Source organism: Microtus oregoni, unplaced genomic scaffold (assembly GCF_018167655.1).
Source record: "Microtus oregoni isolate MIOR12 unplaced genomic scaffold, Mior012 000004F_ref0000308, whole genome shotgun sequence".
NCBI lineage: Eukaryota > Metazoa > Chordata > Mammalia > Rodentia > Cricetidae > Microtus > Microtus oregoni.
Window position 1 is genome coordinate 28200684 of NW_024543063.1, and position 14440 is coordinate 28215123.

The following is a 14440-nucleotide window of genomic DNA, read 5'->3' on the forward strand; positions in this document are numbered from 1 at the left end:
CACACGGGAACATTCTTGGTCCTCACAACTAGCAAACTCACTCCTGGGAGTCTCAGAGAGAAAGCCAGGTGGAGCCCCAGCCACCAGGAAGGGAGAGGGCGGGATCGAGCTCCTTCTGAAGTGGGCACAGGGCGGAGCCGCGGGAGCATCCTTGAGCAGGCGTCGCGAAGCATGATGGGAAAATCCTCCTTCCCTTGGACATGGCGCGCACCTGCCCGGCAACATTGGCCGGCTCCAGCACCGCGCTGCACCGGTCCGCGCTGCCCAGCGTCTGCCGGGGGTTGGGTGGAGGCGGCGGGGGAGGGAGCACGATTGGAGCACACCCGAGTACAGCACCGCACTGAGCTCCCAAGGTGCTGAGCCCCAGGGCACGCACCGTCCCTGTCCGACTCTGCGGGCATGGCGTCCCAGGTGTTGCAGCTGCTCAGGCAGGGCGTGTGGGCCGCACTCACAGGGGGCTGGTACCACGACCCCGAGCATAGCAAATTCACCAACAGCTGCCACCTCTACCTGTGGCTGTTCCTGCTGCTGCTGCCTCTGACTCTGCACCTGGTGAGTTCCCAGTTTAGGAATGGATGGGGGCGGGGGGGGGAGGAGGAAGAGAAACAGGAAGGGATTAAGGAGGAGGAAGAAAAGGAGGGAAGGAAGATTAATAAGAGGAAGAGAGGAGGAAAGGAGAGAGAAGGAAGGAGATGAATGAGGTAGAGAGAACAAAACAGAAGAAGGAGAAAGGTTATGAAGGAAAAAGAAGGGCACAGGGAGTCAGAGACTAGACCTGGTCTGGGAATGGGACAGTGACTTTTGAGAAGTAGGGACTGAAAAATGTGGGGGATTTGGGACAGCAATCCTGCAGGACACCAGGGAGTCACAGGGAAGAAGTACCTAGGACTTGGGGGACTGTAGGCTCATTAAGAATTGATGCGGTCTGCCTGGATGAGTCAGGCCCTGCTGGTGGGAACTGTTGAGACTGGCTTGTGGGCACCGAACCCTAGGCCTCATGGCTGGGGATGATATCTGCTATAACGTGTTGTGCAGAGTCACAATGAACAGGCAATATGAGTTTTCCCAGGCGACCTGATTTCAGTTGTTTGTTGTTGGTTTTTCTCCTCTCTTTGCTTCCTGTTTTGCTTTAAGAAGGCGGATTCTACCATCAATTACTTTGCAATTCCCACACCATGGTGTATAGAAGTCTGGGGGAGGGGGACCAGGAGTGGGTAAATGTTGTATATCGTATGCCAGAGCAGTGTGATACCTCCTCCTCAGGGACGGACACCATGAAGGTGCTGGCGAACACTTGCTGAGAGATTACATAGATGACCTTCATAGGTCAGACAGACACATAGGTAGTTGAAGCCCTGGTGAAACTTCCTTAACAAACTGCCTGCCGCTAAGTTGAGCTAGGAGTCAGGTCAGATGTGCCTGTGAAGGACTTCATCCCTCAACAGCCTGCGATTGTGTCCTCCACAAAATCTTCAATGGGTTTGCATGGCTGACAGGTTCCGAGTCTGACATTTGAGATGCCTGGTGGCTTGGCATCCCTGGGCTCTGGCTCCTTTCCTGGCAGTTTCTCCAGAGCTGTGGTTCGGACGACAGACTGCCTCAATTGAACTCTGGTTCCAGTTTTTCCCAGTTCTGGAAGCTTGGAAGAAGTTAACTCACTCTGACTTGTCATTTTCTCAACTTTAAAAAAAAAGGAGGAAGAATACAATCACGGCTTTATCTTTACATTTTATTTATCTGTGGGCAGTGGTGATGTGTGTGGTGTGTGTATGTGTGCTGTGGTGTGGTGTGTGTTCATATGCTGTGTTGTGTGGTGGTGTGTGTATGTTGTGTGCATGTGTGTAGTGTATATGTGTGGTGCATGTGTGTGTGTGTGGTATGTGTGGTGTGGTGTGCTCTGGGTATGATACATGTGTGTGTGATGTGTGTGTTTGTGTGTGGTGTGGGGATTGAGGTGTGTGTTGTGTGTCTTGTGTATGGTGCATATGTGTATTTGGGGGTGGTGATGGTGGGTGTGAGTGTGTGTGTGTGTGGTATGTATGGTGTGGTATGCTCTGAGTGTGATACATGTGTGTGTGATGTGTGTGGTGGTGGTGTGTGTGATGTGTGTGTGTGGTGTGGGAGTTGAGGTGTGTGTTGTGTATTGTGCACGTGTGTATTTGGGGGTGGTGATGGTAGGGTGTGAGAGTGTGTACTTGCAGGCATGTAGAGGGGTCAGAGGACAACTTGCAGGGATTCCACTATGTGGGCTTGGTGGATCAAAAGGAGGTTATAAGGCTTGGTAGCAGTGGGTACACTGAGCTATCTTATGGGCCACTAGAACCAGTTTGTGGGTGCAGTGGAGTTCAGTGAGACAGTATATGAGAAATCTTGTCTGGATTGGTCTGGCTTGGACATGGACTTACCAGTTTATTAGACTGAGGTGGTAGGAAGATGTGTCTGAACAGCTGGTCTTTTGGATGTAATCTCAAAGCAGAAGAGATACATAAGTTCGCGGCGGGAAAGGCTTGGTGACAGGAGGTTGGTCCCATTATCCTCAGTCAGGAAGCAGAGGCAGATGAATGACAGTGCTCAGCTCATTTCTTTTTTATTCAATTTGAGACCCTAGCCCCTGGCATGGTGCCATCCATATTCAGGATGAGTTTTCCAACCTGAATTAGCTCAGTCTAGAAACCCCTTTACAGACATGCCCAGGGACTTGCCATTGTGTGATTCTAGATTCCAGGACATTGACAATCAAGATTCACCATCACAAGTTTCAGGTGTTTACTCCACAGCTGACTTTATGTATTTACACAATAAAAATGTATTATACTGTTTCAAAATAAGTGATGGCCCGCTAGACACTGCCTGCATAACAAGAGCACCGTGTCTCGTGAGAGGAATGAGTCACCCACATCATCTTCACGAGAAGTGACCGATTGATAGGATGCTAGTGTCGAACGTGTGCTTTCTGTGCAGCTTTTCTCCATCGTGTCCTATGCAGGAGGGTGTCTGCTTTTTCTGAATCTAAGATTTATTCAAGGATCTTGCAAGGCTTCTGGGTCCTTGATTCACCTTTACTCTAGAGGGTTCTCAACCTCTTTTGCTTTCTGGAGCATTTAAAGCTGTTTTGTACAGTGTTTCTAAATTTGTATCTCTCTGTTTTCTGGGGGTTACATTGTGACTAGGAGTTTGGAGAAGGCAATATTGAAAAGACTGTGCCCTCCTGAAGCATACCGGGGGCGTGGCTTGTTATCCCACCTCCACTCCCATTAGTGCTGCTGTTGACTGTGGCCACTGATCAGTGTGCAGTCCGCTAAGTTTCTGCACTTTGAAGTACGTATCCCCTTTCTGCACTTAGCAATAGGTGAACTGAAATATACAGATTTCATTGCCATCAGTTTTAAACTCAGTGGCTGCTGTACTCTTGCTTAAAATACTTAGCACAATAGTAGTCACAATGTGCAGACTTTGCACCTTGGTTCTTCCAGGCTTTCTCAGCTGGTAGGCTTCTGCTAAAGAGAGCGTTCTCTTACCTTTGCTGGCTAGAGCCGTGTTGTAGTAATTAGAGCGGCGGGGCTGCATCCCCAGCACCCTGGCCGCCCGCACAGCTAGCTTTACCCGAAATAATTACATGGACACTGTATTCTTTTAAACACTGCTTGACCCATTTCTATCTAGCCTCTTGTAGGCTAACTCTCGCACCTGGACTAGCCCATGTCTAATATTCTATGTAGCACAGCTAGGTGCGCTTACCAGGAAGATTCTAGCCTACATCCATCCTGGGTCGGAGCTTCATCGCATATCTGCCCAGGAGCAGGGAGCATGGCGTCTCTTCTGAGGCGTCTGCTCCCGAGAGGAGAGCTGTTGAGTCTGAGCTCACTTCCTCTTCCTCCCAGCATTCTGTTCTGTTTTCTCTACCCACCTGTGTTCTAACCTATGAGGGCCAGCCAAGCAGTTTATTTTTTTAACCAATGAAATCAACAGATTGATATATGACACTCCCACATCACCGTGTTCTGTTTATTACTGTTGACTACATAGAAATATTTTGTTTGCTTGCTTGTTTTTTTCGAAACAGAGTTTCTGTGTGTAACTTTGGAGCCTTCCTGGCATTCACTCTGTAGACTAGGCTGGCCTTGAACTCACAGAAATCTGCCTGCCTCTGCCTCTTAAGTGCTGGGATTAAAGGTATATGCCACCACTTCCCGGCTCATAAAAACATTTGTGTGTCTGTGTGATATATACATATGGCCCATGACTGTGTATAAGCCAACTTTTTTTGTTTTGTTTTGTTTTGTTTTGTTTTTCGAGACAGGGTTTCTCTGTGGCTTTGGAGCCTGTCCTGGAACTAGCTCTGTAGACCAGGCTGGTCTCGAACTCACAGAGATCCGCCTGCCTCTGCCTCCCGAGTGCTGGGATTAAAGGTATAAGCCAACTTTTGACATAGGGTGTCTACTTCAATTGCTCCCCATCTTAGATTTTGAGACAAACTCTCTCTGAACCTGGAGTTCCCCAATTCCACTAGGCTGGATGGCTAGTAAGTTCCAGAAGTCCTTCTGCCACCATATCTCCAGATCTGGGATTGCAAGCATACACTGTTACCTGTGCTTTTACAATGAATTCTAGGGGTTTCCACCCAGGTCCTCATGCGTGGGTGGCAGGCACCTTCATCCTTTCCCATCAGCATTGCTTCTGATGCTCAAGGGTAACCAGTCATCCTCCCAGGGCTCTTCTACTCTACCCGGATAGGGACTCTTAGTATGCAAGGAGATACAATTTGGTCACTGGGAATCCTGGGTCCCCCAGGGCTGGACTGGAAGACCCAGAAGCTCACATCTCAAGCTCTGAGATCTTCAGAAGCCTATTACTCTAGGCGTTAGCAGCCGGACACTTGATCTGGGATTTAACCCCAAGTGGTTCCAGCATCCCAGCAGCTCAGGTCATCTTCAGCTTCTCAAAGCAGTGAGCAGGAGCAGGTGGCACCCATTAGTATAGCAGCTCCCAAGTGTACCTCCAGCATTAGGATGTCCAGCTAATACAAGGGCGCATGCTCGAGCTCTTGGCCTCTCTGCTCTTGGACAGCAGCTAGCATGGAAGTTCTCAGGCCCATGGTGTCTGAGATGCTCATTCCTTCAGGCAGGCAGTCCCTCACCTCTGTTCGTCACAATCTTTTTTCTTCAGTGCCAGCTCTCTTCCTTCCCCCACCTTCTTCTACTTCCACCACCCAGCATCATATTAATTTCCAGTTTCCCCTCATCCCTTCCCATAAAAAAATAAATTATAGATCATCAGATCAAACAACAATGGCTTTATCGTATTTATGGCTATTGATTTGTCTTAAGTATAGAAAAGAAATATAGACTTTTTGGTCTGTGAAGGCCATTAAGAATCTTCTGGTCCTTTTATTCTCTGACATAAAAATTTATCTTGCATGGTGTGTCTATGTCCCGAATCTTTACCGTCTTAAAAGAAAAGGCAGTTAAGGATCTGCAGTTAAGATACTTGAAGAGCAAATGTGAGGACCAGAGTTTAGATGCCCAGAATCCACATAGGACATTGCGTTGGTTTGGCAGCCCACCTGTAATTCCAGCCTCAGAGAGCAGACAGGGAATCCCAGAGTGAGCTGGTTAAGTGAGATTAGCCATGCCTGTGAGCTCTGGGTTTGATTGCGAGACCCTGCCTCAGTGGATAAGGTGGAGAATGATTCCCGATCTCACCTCAGGTCTCCATGTGCACATTCACCTGTGTTCATAAGTTCCCACACACATGACAACATGCATGCCAGACACACATACAGTTGCATACACACACACATATGCACATAAGGAAAATGGGGGAAAAGAATAAAAAATAGAAAAAGGCTGAAACATATCCATTGCTCTTCTTTGTCTTGTTAACATGTTTCTAAAATAAGAGACTACATCTCAGTTCTTAATAACCAGGAAAGAAGACAAATGTCTGTCCAGAGGAGATACCCCCCAGGAGCCCCTGAAAAGGCCTCTCATTAGGAAATGTTTGCTGGGGTTTGCGTGTGAACTGTCACTAAGAGGCTCTCTTGTTGGAATGCATGCTTCCTAGCCATGGCACTGTTGGGGAAGGTTCTGGAGCCTTTGGGAGATGAAGCCTCACTGGAGGAAGTGCTTCCCAGAGGGTGGGCCTTGGGGTCATATAGCCCAGTCCCACTTAACGTCCACTCTCCGCTTCCTGTTTCATCAAGATTTGGAGAGGTCTGGAGTCCCACCAGCGTATGTCTGCCTGTATGGGAACTGCCTGCTGCCTTGCTTCCCCCTCCAGCCTGGGCTGTATACCTTAAAACTGTGCTCCTCAACCTTCCTAATGCTGTGGCCCCTTAATACAGCTCGTCATGTTGTGGTGATCCCCAACCTTAAAATTATTTCTGTTGCTACTTCATAACTGTAATTTTGTTACTGCTATGAGTCATAATGTAAACATATGATATGCAGATAGTCTTAGACAATAGTTGCAAAAGGGTTCTTTGACCCCACCCCCACAAATGGGTCGTGACCCACAGGCTGAGAATTGATGCTTTAAAGTGTGAGCCAAAATGAGCCCCTCCCTGAAGTCGCTTCTTGTCAGGCACTTGGTAGCAGCAGTGAGAAAAGTCACTAACACAGCGAGTTGTCTGGCTTGCTCCACAGTTTCCTTCTTGTGTTTGGACACAGCTGATCTACCCACCAGCCAAGCAAAACACTTGCTCTATGGCTCCTTGTTCCATTTAAAACTGTGTCTGAATTGTTAATAGTGTCTATGATTTGGAAATTAATAAGCAATAGTACATTCAGGTATAGTTTTAAGGATACAGGGTGGATGGTGGCTGCAAGAATAGCAATGGAAATTAGAGATGCTAGCATCTTAGTACTTGCTGGGTACCCAGAGTCCTCCTGTTTCTGACTTCTTAGCACTGGGATTAGCACTGCCTGGCTTTTTCATGAGAGGTCTGGGGATTGAACTTAGGTCCTCATGTTTGCGTGGCAAGCATTTTACTGGCTGAGCCATCTCTCCAGCCTCAATAGTTTGGTTGGTTTTCTTTCTTTCTTTCTTTCTTTCTTTCTTTCTTTCTTTCTTCTGGGAATTGAACTTAGGGCCCCACATCTCCTAGGCAAGTGCTCTACCACTGATCTGTGTTCCCAACCCTACTTTAATTCACATAATAACAGCACACTGATGTGTGGATTGGTGCCTACATTATGTAAAGGCTGAATCCTGCTACTTATAGCAACATGCTTAGTAATCCAAATCCAGTGATAAAGCATAATATATATAAAAACCAAAGAGCTTAGTAGAAACATTGGCCATCAAAGTCACTGATTAGAATCTGGGAAGCAAAAAAGACCACAGGTAAATAGATAATACAACTCTTTTGCTTTGGAGATTCTAACCGGAGAAAATTCCCAAACACTGGAAATCTTGCCTGGCTTTTGCTCAGTAAATAGTTGAATTGCGCTGAGATCTAAAACAAAGTAGAAGCCTGCAGGCATGAGCATCCTTTTCCTCTCCTCTACAGGCTTTCCCTCCAAACGTCCTCACTGCACTGTTCTACTGCGGCTCTGTGACCATCCTCTTTGCAATCATCAAGCTCGTCAGCTACCGCCTGCACCTCATGTTTGATAAGGGAGAAGTGATCCAGCGCCAGTCCCCGCGAAAGAGGAACAAGCGAAGACCAGAGGGAGAGGCCAGCAACCAGCGCATGGCCAGCCACAAAAACCCAAGGTAACCTTGTCCAGACGAGCGCCCACTCCCAACCGGAAGGATTCGGTTCTGGTTAAAACGATGCTCTGTGGGGCGGGGCTGTATCTAACTCTGTGGGGCACTTGCCTAGCATCCCCAGCAACCTGGGCTCAATTCTCTGCACTACAGAAATCTTGTATGCTGATGTGTGCACTTGGAAGGTGGCAGCAGGAGGGTTGGGAGTGCAATGTCATCTATGGGTGCATAGTGAGCAAAAGCTGCCTTCTGCTTATGAGTTATGTATGAGGGCAAACATCCCAGGCTGACATGGGTCTCTGTACTTTGCTTATATTTAAAGCTAAACCTTAATAAAATTATTTTTTTGCAATCTGGATATTTTATCTGGCTACCAATATAGCTTTACACTAAGTTCTAAAATTCACTTGGCTTAGGCTTAACAATGCTAACTATTCTACTTAAGTATTTAATCTTGTTACTTAAGTTTACAGAGTATAACAAAGAATCTTGAAGGATAGTGTGCCCTGCTATAGAGATCACACATGGCACAGTGAGGTTCAGAGGTCAATGCTTGAAGGACACCCAAGGTCACCATGCCTGTGTCATTTTCTTATAGTTTGAAGGTGTGTCTCTCAGGCTGGGGAGGATACATGAGGACCTGGGCTTGATCCCCAGAGTTCATGTAAAAAGCCAGGCATGGTGATGTAGTCTTATAATCCCATTGTTGGGATCCATACAGTTTGCTGGCCACCGACCCTGCCAAATAAGTAAGTTCCAGACCAATGACAGGCATTGTTTCAACAAACAAGGTAGCTGGCAAACAAGCTATATTTCAGGTTGAGCTCTCTCTGGCTTCCACAGGTACACATGTGTACAAACACACACACCTGCACACGCACAGAGGTGGGGGGGAGGGGGGAGAGGGAGGGAAGAGATAAATTCTCCTAATTTTAGGGGAAAAAATTTATGTGCTATTAAAAATAGGATTTGTGTATAAGAAAAAGATCTGAGGGAAACAGTTTGGGATGGCAAGGAGGCACACTGAAGAGCCTGGCTCTCTGGTAACATCTGCTCTTTCTCACCCTGGGTCAGCAATAACAGGCAGATTCACAGCGCCAAGAAGGAGGAGCCTCGAGGGAGCCTGCCCACACCACCCCTCCGCTGCAGCTCCCGAGGGCAGAGTGTCCACTCCCAGCGTTCCTCGCCATTGGTTGGTGTTCACGCCCTGAATGGAGCATCCAGAGGGGGCAGTTGCAGTGGTCCCTTTGGTTTGCTGTGTTTCTCATGCTGTGGAAATGGCCCATGTACTTAGGACCATCAGACTTCACCTCCTGTGTGTTCCCAGGGTACCAATGGCCTCTCGTGTTGTCATCCCTGTCAGAGAACCATGGTGCAAATCTCTTCCTTTCTTCTGCATCAGCTGTGAAGTCATCAGATTGTCAGCCCATCCCACTTGGAACAAACTCTGTCTCTTTCCCCACGGTTTTCTGCATTAGATCTTGCTTCTTGGAAAAACAATATATCACTGTTCCTGTTGGGTAGCTTCACGGTTCTCCATCCAAGCCAGCTACGCTGTATTCCTTATGGTGTTAGCTTCCTTGTTAGCATCCTCCAGCTTTCTGTCACAGTGCAGCCATCTTGGGAGGTTGTCTGTACTTAGATATGTCTTAGAGTCCATTTTATAAACACTTAAGAAGCACAGATGCTGAGGTGTCCCTTGCCTATGTACCAGTTAGACAGACTGGGCAGCTGCTGAAGGGACAAGGGTGGTGGCTGGCTATATGAACCGCACGGAATGCGTAGTGGGCTGACTCCTATATTGATGTTTATTTCCTGTTTCCACAGGAATTGCCAGCACAGGAGACAGTAGAAGACCTCAAAGGTAGAGTATTGTCTCTCTTGGATATTTAAGCACAGCTACATCCTCGGGAAAGTCAATTTTTTAATCATGTGTATATGTGTATTTCTGTGTGTGCACACAAGCTCACACAATGAGTGTGGGTATGTACAAAGGCCAGAAGATGCCGCCAGACCCCCTTGAGCTGGGGTTACTGGCTGTGGGCTGCCGGATATGAATACTGGTAACAGAACTGGGCTCCCTTATAAAAGCTTTAAGCACCCTTAACTGAGCTGCCTTTCCAGCTCTGAGGTGAAGGTGTAAAGAGTCAGAGCTGTGAGTCTTTCTTGGAGGTCCTGCTCCCATGCGACATGTGACCATGCTGAAGGCTTTTTGATTGTCACAGTGGGGACCGAGTGCTGCTGACGTCAAGCAGGAGAAGGCCAGGATGGTACTTAGAGCATCACATGGTACACAAAGTGAACCCCAAAGCAAAGGAGGAGCTTGTCCGACCTGCTGACCACTGTTGTTTCTCTTGGTTTTGCAGTGTTTCTCAACCCGTGGGTCTTGACCCCCATAGGGTTCCCATTTCAGATATCCTCCAAATCAGATGTTTACATGATGATTTATAACAGCAGCAAAATAGCAGTTACGAAGAAGCAATGAAATAATTTTATGGCCGGGGGTCACCACAACATGAGAAACGGTATTAAAGAATCGCAGCATTAGGCTGGGAACCGCTGGTCTAGAGGAATCATGTAACTTGCTCAAGCTGAGAAGGTGACAGAGAGCAGAACCAAGCCCTTTCCAGCCACAAGGCCCGAGTGAGCACGTGATTTAGACCACACTTCTCTGCCCCTTGAGGCCCCAGCACGGGGGAAAAATAAAAGAAAGAGGAAGTCAGGTTGTCATACAGACCTCTCGGGAACCCAGGAGAATGGGCATTCTTATAGAGGAAGCACCAGGGCTAGGCTGGCCCATAGACAGAGGGCTTGCCTTGTAAGCATGAGGACCCAAGCCACATCCCTAGAGCCCACATAAAAACGCTGGATCAGCACTCGGGAGGCAGAGGCAGGGAGATCTCTGTGAGTTCAAGACCAACCTGGTCTACAAGAGCTAGTTCCAGGACAGGCTCCAAAATCACAGAGAAACCCTGTCTCAAAAAACCAAAAAAAAAGAAGAAAAAAAAAAGAAAAAAAAAACGCTGGATGTACTGGTACATCCTTGCAACCCCAGCACTCAGGAGACAGGAACAGGGACTCCCCGAAGCTCATCGGCCAGCCACCCTCATTCAATGGGTAAGTTTCAGACTGGCGAGAGACCCCTGACTCAAAGAACAAGGTGTCTGAAAGAATGGCAGCTGAGATTGACCTTGGGCCCACGTACAGGCATGTGTGCTCACACTCAAGTACACACACACACACACACACACACACACACACACACACAAAAGCGTCGGAGTATTTACCGCTGGTTTTGGTTTCAATGTTCCACTCTGAAGCATTAGACATCATGGCGAACGTGTCCCATGCCACCCCTGTCATTCATTTCAGGCGTTGTTCTGTCAGAGGATCAGCCGGAGGCAGTGGTATCATCTACCTCACCTGGCATCAAGTCAGAAAGCCTACCTGCATCTCAGGGGCGTACCCCGGAACCCACTCCCAGACCAGCAGGACCAGTGAAGCCAGTTACCACAGAGATCCTCACAGGAAGAAAAGGGAAAGAGCCGGGGGGCACTGGCCAGCGCCCGGCCCGACACAGGTCTGAGATTGGCCTGGTGAACACTGGAGCCTTGAAGAAGTTGCCACTGTCCCTGTCCCAGTATGACTTACTGGAAACGGACATCTCCTTCCAGCCGTGGGGCAGTGAGCACTCTGCTCTGATTCCACAGTGCCCCAGTTGTCCCCAGGATCCCACCAGGGCACAGTCACAGAGCAGATTGCCTCAGGACAGCCTGAGCAGCAGCTGCGGTCAGCACAACACTGTCCTGGCCAAACCCACAGAGGAGGAGGAGCTGACCCAAACATCGGGTCAGGTGGAACCGCCCTTGAACCAGGAAGTGGTTGACTCTGATGGCGAGGTTGCGGTGACCCTTATTGATACCTCCCAGCCTGGAGAACCATTGAGTCTGCACGAGCCCATTAAGATAGTCATCACGATGAGTAGCACCCCAAACTCCACAAGTGACCTGGAGAGTTCCCTGCACCTGAAGGTAACCAGCTCTGATAGAACCAGTGTCAGGCTGGATGCAGAGCCTTCTGGTCCAGGAGTGGCCGGTCCTGCAGATTCTGAGCAGGTCAGAATTCCTTTGATCACCCTTGAATTAACTGAGGATGGAGGAGGAAGAGGCATCTCTTGTCCTGAAGGAAACGAGGGAGAAAGAACCCCAGAGAGAACGCAGGTGATGTCATCTGATCATTGTCTTGGTTGTGGATCTGGGGACATGGAGTGTAGCACCCAAAATGGCAATCCCACCCCACGGCATGCCTGGGAACCAGGCCCCACCGCTGCACCGCTCACACCCAGGGTGGACCCCGAGTCTGAGGAGAGCAGGGAGGGCCAGGCTAACCTGGACCCAGCCTCTTGTAAGAGTGGCCATGAGAAAAGGCACACCCGTGTGCTCAGTGTGGACAGTGCGACCGATGTCTTCTTAAGCCGGAGTCCCAAGGAGGTGGCCAGCGACAGCGAGAAACCCATCCCAACATCCAAATCAGACCTGGAAGCCAAGGAAGGGCAGATTCCAAATGAATCCAACTTCCTAGAGTTTGTCTCCCTCCTGGAATCCATCAACACCTCCAAAGTGGTGGCCTCCGACTCAGCAGCGGAGCAGAAAGGAGATCAGGGTCCTGCAGGTAAGACTCCAACCGCTTCTCTCTGATGACATCACAGCCTCTTCCCTTACCTGTGCTACCCAATCTAGGGCATCAGCTCTCAGGGGCTGCTCTGTTGCTTGGTGTGTGTGTGGTCATTATTATGTAGCCAGACTGGCTCATTACATAGACCAGGCTAGCTAGCCTATGAGCTCCCAGGGAGCTATCTGTCCCCACCTCCCATATTGCAGCATTGGGATTATGTACCACGGCACCCAGCTTTTATTGTAGGTTCTGGAAATCTGAACTCAGCTCCTCGTGCTTGTGAGGCAAGGGTTTATGGACTGAGCCATCTCCCCAACCATGTTGCTTATTTCTGCTTCCCATTCTTATTACACATACTGGTCCTGAGCTGTGGAACTGCTCTGTTTCAGATTTGGGGTGTTTTCGGTTTTTAGAATATTCGGTTGCACACAATGAGGTATTTTTCAGGTAAGACCCATGACACGCATGTGAATGTGCATACTCCTTTATCTTCTGGCTCTACCCCATACGCAGCCACGGGCGGGTGTACACGCCTATATTCTAACTGTGCCTTGTTACATGAGGTCAGGTCTAAGTTTCCTCTTGCAATGCCACGTTGCTGCTCAGAAAGTTCCGGATCTTGGGGAATTTCCAGATTCAGGTTTTCGGGGGGGGGGGTGCACCTGCATCTGCTCGCTCCACAGAAATATGAAGGCTTTACAAGGGGTTGCCAACGTCTCTAGAAGCCAAGGATGTTTATTTCAAGGGAAAGAAGAAATCGTTTTCCTACAGTTCCAGCTGCTGGGAAACAAACGTCTCTTCCAGCAGAGGTGGCACACCTGCTGGGAAAGCTCACGTTTCTGTTAAGGGCCCTGCGCTGGGTACCAGGGATGACTAGCTGATTAGGTGTTTGCATGTGAGCAAGAAGACCTGAGTTAGATCCCCTAAGACCCATGGGAGAAAGAAACTCAGATAGGGCAGTGGGTGTCTGTAATCCCAGCACTGGGGAGATGGAGGTAGGAGAACCTTTGGGGACCCACTGGCCAACCAGTCCAGCTGAACTGGCAAGCTCTAGATTCAACGATAGATTCTGTCTCAAAAACAAAGGTAAGAGCAGTCCAGGAAGATACCTGGTGTTTACCCCTGGCTCTGTGTGCACGTGCACACACACACACACACACCCTCTTACTTTTCCTACAAAATTATGTTCCAGAATGTGGAACCTCCTAGCACCCCCAAGTTGCACACATCATAACGAGTCCTTCTGGTGTTCTTGACTCATGCCGGGTGCAGTCTTGAGCCCTTTATTTTCTTGGCGAGAGTGGCTACATCCTGCCTCACCTGGGGATGGTCCTCACTCACTCTTCTTTTGCTGACACTGCCATCAGTTACCAGTAGCAGAACCTCCCTTGGCTTCCAGGTCTGATTTGGGTGTTGGATGTGTCTTGAAAGGGACTGTAGGGTCAGACCCTGTCTTCAGGTCCAGGTTGAGACCCTTCAGGGTTGACAGTTCACACAGAAGATACTGGGACTTTTGAGTCCTGTGTCCACACACAAGCCAGGTGTGTTCTTCACTTCTCATAGAAGCATAAGCCAAGACCTTAGTCTAGATCACTGTCTAGAGAAGATTTTAAACAACCCCTCCCCTCCCATCTGTACTCGCGGCTGACTTCTGAATAGTTTTTCACCTTCAGGGAGTCCCAGTGTGTGGGGGTCATGCTGTGCACAGCCCTGAGCTGGTAGTTCCAAGTCAGTAGCCATCAGCAGGGGTCTGCCTTCCCAAGGGGCCATCCTGCCTTTGCTAGAAGAGTGACCTGTAGAGAATGAAAGGCTAGAAAGACGGTGAGGTCCCCAAACGGTCAGTGGGACCAGAAACAGATCATCTCCTGCGGTCTTCTCTCCTACCATCTGAGGCTGAGCACCTGTGTGTTATCTTTCACGTATGTGTATGGGGATTCATGTGTGTGTGTATTGGAACAGGGTAGTGAATGTCACTCTGAATCCCTTGCCAGAGTAGATGGTGACTGTAGAGGCCTGAACAACTTGTCTCAAACGCATGTATGTGTCGGTGTCTCAA

General features: G+C 48.9%; 1 protein-coding gene across 1 annotated transcript in view; it reads left to right on the top strand.

The window, feature by feature from the left end:
- The first annotated feature begins 210 nt into the window (after positions 1-210).
- The window catches only part of Pcnx2 (pecanex 2), a 123428-nt gene continuing 109198 nt past the window's right edge, over positions 211-14440 (top strand). The window contains exons 1-5 of the mRNA XM_041650116.1: positions 211-552; positions 7511-7716; positions 8785-8902; positions 9538-9574; positions 11083-12381. Of these exons, the coding sequence (XP_041506050.1) occupies positions 400-552; positions 7511-7716; positions 8785-8902; positions 9538-9574; positions 11083-12381 (1813 nt within the window). The 5' untranslated portion in view covers positions 211-399. The remainder of the gene's footprint in view (positions 553-7510; positions 7717-8784; positions 8903-9537; positions 9575-11082; positions 12382-14440) is intronic.